The sequence below is a fragment of the Grampus griseus genome, assembly GCF_964374135.1.
Source record: "Grampus griseus genome assembly, chromosome: 7".
Classification (NCBI taxonomy): domain Eukaryota; kingdom Metazoa; phylum Chordata; class Mammalia; order Artiodactyla; family Delphinidae; genus Grampus; species Grampus griseus.
In genome coordinates this window covers 67,875,598-67,879,454 of record NC_139001.1, presented here as the reverse complement: position 1 = coordinate 67,879,454, position 3,857 = coordinate 67,875,598, and the positions used below count along the sequence as shown (strand labels likewise).

The 3,857-nt window shown below is 44.6% G+C and overlaps 1 protein-coding gene across 1 annotated transcript; it reads right to left on the bottom strand.

The window, feature by feature from the left end:
• Nucleotides 1–612: 612 nt before the first annotated feature.
• Nucleotides 613–2,894, bottom strand: FIGN (fidgetin, microtubule severing factor). The gene has a single exon (XM_082658818.1). The coding sequence runs from the start codon at nucleotides 2,884–2,886 to the stop codon at nucleotides 640–642; it is 2,247 nt and encodes a 748-aa protein (XP_082514944.1). The 5' UTR covers nucleotides 2,887–2,894; the 3' UTR covers nucleotides 613–639.
• Nucleotides 2,895–3,857: the final 963 nt, after the last annotated feature.

The window sequence follows — 3,857 nt, the reverse complement described above, 5'->3', positions numbered from 1 at the left end:
AAATCACAATCACTTTCCTGAGTTTTTGCAGACAAGAACATTAAAAGAAATGAACTGCAGAAATTAAGGTCCAGATTACCGTTACCCTGTTTTACCTGTTCTTAGCTTAATACTGCAGAACAGACAGGATTGAGGAATACTGTTGCTCTTAAAATGGCAAAAATCTGGTTTTCTGTCGAAACACAACCATTCATCTCTTTAGTCCAATAATGTTTGAAGTTAAAGCTCTTTATATTAGCACATGCCACCAATGTAATTGTGAGGCAAACAAAAAATAAAGCACCACTCCAGGCACTTGACAGCAACTAAATCTCGAGAACAGCAGAATGGAATCAACACACGAGGTTCATGTCCTTCTGAAATCAACACACTTGCACCTTGCTCCTTGGTGAGTGTTGTCTAGCTTGAACCGAACTGAGCATCAGCAGATGCTTTATGTCATCTGGGGCTTTCAAATCAGAAGCTCTCATTGGATGCATTTTTCCTCCAAATCTACCCTGACTCTAAAGATGCAACTTAATCGTCTTCTTCCCCAGTACCCTTTGCAATTCAAACACTACTGGAAAGGGGCTCTATACCCTATGTAGCAGGTTTTATGTGTGTGTGCCAACATTCATTACATTTTTTTTAAAGAAGTTATCACTGACTGCAACCAAACATTTTGTTCCATTCAACATACATATCAAGCTCTTTTTGAGATATGCTAGGCTGAATCTTGCAGAAAGCATTTTCAAAGTCTTGATATGTAACGGGTCTCAACTGGCTGGGCATAATGGCTGAAAGGTCTGTGGCTGGCATGGCATGGAGAGGGCCCACCGCTGCTTCCTGACACAAATGAGCCACGTCTAGTCCAGAAAAGCCTTCTGTGCGCTGGACGAGCAGTGCAAACTCCTTGTCATTGAGACAGTAATTGTGCTGTGAGAGCAGTTGTACTATTATCTGGTGCCTCGCTGTGCTGTCAGGAAGTGGGATTAAAAGTCGTTTCATGAAGTACCTCCGAAGAGATTCATCTATTTCTTCTGGTTTACTGGTGGCACAAATTACTACGATTTGGTCCTCAGCCGAAGTTAGTACAGTGTCCAGCTGCATCAGAAATTCGGTTCTCATCCGACTGACTGGACTGTGTTCCTCACTCACTTGAGAGGAGAGAAGCATGTCAATGTCACTGACAAAAATCACCGAGGGCTGGCGACACCTGGCCACAAGGAAAGAGGCGTGGATAATTTTCTCTGCTTCTCCTAACCACTTGGCGATAAGTCCAGAACCAGCAATTTTGAAAAATGTGGCCCCCAGCTGACTAGCTATGCATCTGCCCAATAATGTTTTGCCTGTTCCCCGAGGTCCAAATAAAAGGATGCTCCGAGGTAAGGCCGTCAGTCCACTGAATGCATCTGACCTCAACACTGGCCATAAAACCTCCTCTTTAATGACAGCCTTTACCAGGTCGAGACCAGCAATGTCATTCCAGTCCACTGGCGGTCCTTGGGTGATAATCTCGTTGGTTACCAGGTCAATGAGGTGCGTGTCAGTATTCTTCAGTTGCTCGTCCACAGAGTGGTTGGATGAGGTAGCTGCACGGAGTCCAGGGCCTTGCATTGGATGAGAGAGGAGCTGCCTGTGCTCATCCCCATGCTCACTCATTACTGGTGAAGTGTACTTCCCGAAGGATTCACTGGATCTTGATCCCAATGAATTTTTAGCAGTACTGTAGGAAGGAGGGGTCAGAGCCCTACTGGACTGGCTGCTGAATTTCCTTTGCTGTTCAGAGGACATTAGCTGCTTCGTTGGCTTAAATGCTAAGGATGATGTTTCAGCACTTCTGTCAAAGCCATTCCCCCGATTTGAGTTTGAAATGCTGTTGTCGGGCATTCTGTACATAGGACTCTGTGTAGATCTCTGTTGGCCATAGCTGTAATTTCCATAACTGGAGTCCATGTCTCCTTGCCCTGCCATATAGAAAGCTTTCCTTTTGAGAGAACTTGCCGAACTGTTTGTCAGAGCCGCGGGTGCGATAGGTGTCAAACCATGACCCTGGTAGGTGTAGCCAGGAACAGTGGTGGGGGGCAGGGGGGTGGGAGCAGGAATTCCTGAAGGCAGGTATGCTGAAGGAGGAGGGGGTGCACCCCCAGGGCTGTACCCAGATCCCACAGCAGTATGAGGAGGATAGCTAGCAGAGGGATAGCTATAACTGGAGAGGTTAGAAGTCCCATTGTAGCCTGGGACCAGGGCTGGTGGCGGTGGAGGAGGAGGTGGTGGCTGTAGGAGCCCAGAGCTATGCAAGGGAGAAGGATGAGGTGAAGGAAGTGCAGGTGCTGGCTGGCTGCTGTAAGTAGAATGCAAATATGAGCCGTTGTATCCTGGGGCATATTCCTGAGATGGGAGCCCTGTATGAAGACTAGGTACAGTGTGGCTTCCACAGGTACTACTTGAATAACTAGGCTCTGTCAGGTTGCTGGCCACCCCAGGAGAGCTCCCTATACTTGCAGAGACATCTGCTGGAGGGAGGGCTGAACTGACTCCAGCTTTGCTGGCAGTGATAACATCCGGAACACAGTTCATGGGATAAACAGCGTCTGAATTCAAGGAAGGCTGCCACGGTTCGCTTTCATTTTTCCGACCGTTCACTAGTCCTGATGGCGCATCAGAGTAGTTGCTGAGTACAGGTCGGTCCACGGGGCCTTCCAAAATGCCAGAATACTTCTCTGCATATTTTTTTAGTAGGTTGGATGCAGTCAGAGCAGATATGTCATCATTTGCCCAGGCATACTGGTAGGTGCGCTGCAGATGACCTCTGTAAGCTTCAACTTTGTGGGCAGGAGACCGAGTGGTGGAGGTGATGTCAAAGTGCTGTTCTGGCCACTGGGCATGCTCCGGCGTCCACTGCATCTTCAAGCCTAAAGATTTGGGGGGGAAAAAGTTAATTTACTTAGATACTCATCAGAACCGTTAAAGCTTTTTCCCCCAACTTCTTTTGTTACCTATTATTTTCTGCCAACGATAGTGACATTATAAAGGATTTCCACAGTTTATAATACCTGTTATGGTCTCTACAATGCATATACTTTAAAAGGGACTGAATTTCAACCCTGTATAAAAAGTAAACAATTTAAATGAAAACCCTGTATAAAATTTCAACCCTGTATAAAAAGTAAACAATTTAAATGAAAACTTTCAACCCTGTATAAAAGTAATTTATACCCTGTATAAAAAGTAAACAATTTAAATGAAAACTCTATAGGAGACCTACATTTTTTTTCATTTTTAAGTAATAAGTAAATTTATTTCTGCTAAGCCTATCAAGTTACTTGCTACACACACACACAGAAACACATATGTATGTACATACACATTCCTGTCAAGTTAGAATTCAATCACAAGTTCTTACAATAAAATATGCATACATTTTAAATATCTAGCACGTGAGAGTATTAACATGTGCGATATCCAGCTATCCTGTCTCTTCACATCACAGTTTCTGTTTTATATTTTAACCAATATAAAAATGAGACACAGCTGACAGATCACATCTAGGACACCTCTCTTATTTGGTACTGAACACCTAGTTAGCACAGTATAATGCTCCCTGCGCAGAACAATATGACACAGACATAGCAGGTCATTCCATAATCCAACTCTCATCTAAAGTGGTCCACGACAGTTTCAAATCTGCTTCGTGGAGTGCAGCAAAGCAATCTCCCAGGCAGCGCTCCATTGCTTTCATCGCACAAAGCCTACAACTCGGTATGAATTACAACTGGCTCCTTTCTGCCTCTCAGTCCTGTTGTTGAAACTCTGAAAAAAAAAAACAAGCATCACTTGTCTGTCGGTCTTCTAGCTAGCATTCTCCCTTCTTCTGT

What these genes read in the sequence shown, in the direction of transcription:
- FIGN (XM_082658818.1), bottom strand. Translation starts at nt 2,886, where the DNA reads ATGCAGTGGACGCCGGAGCATGCCCAGTGGCCAGAACAGCACTTTGAC.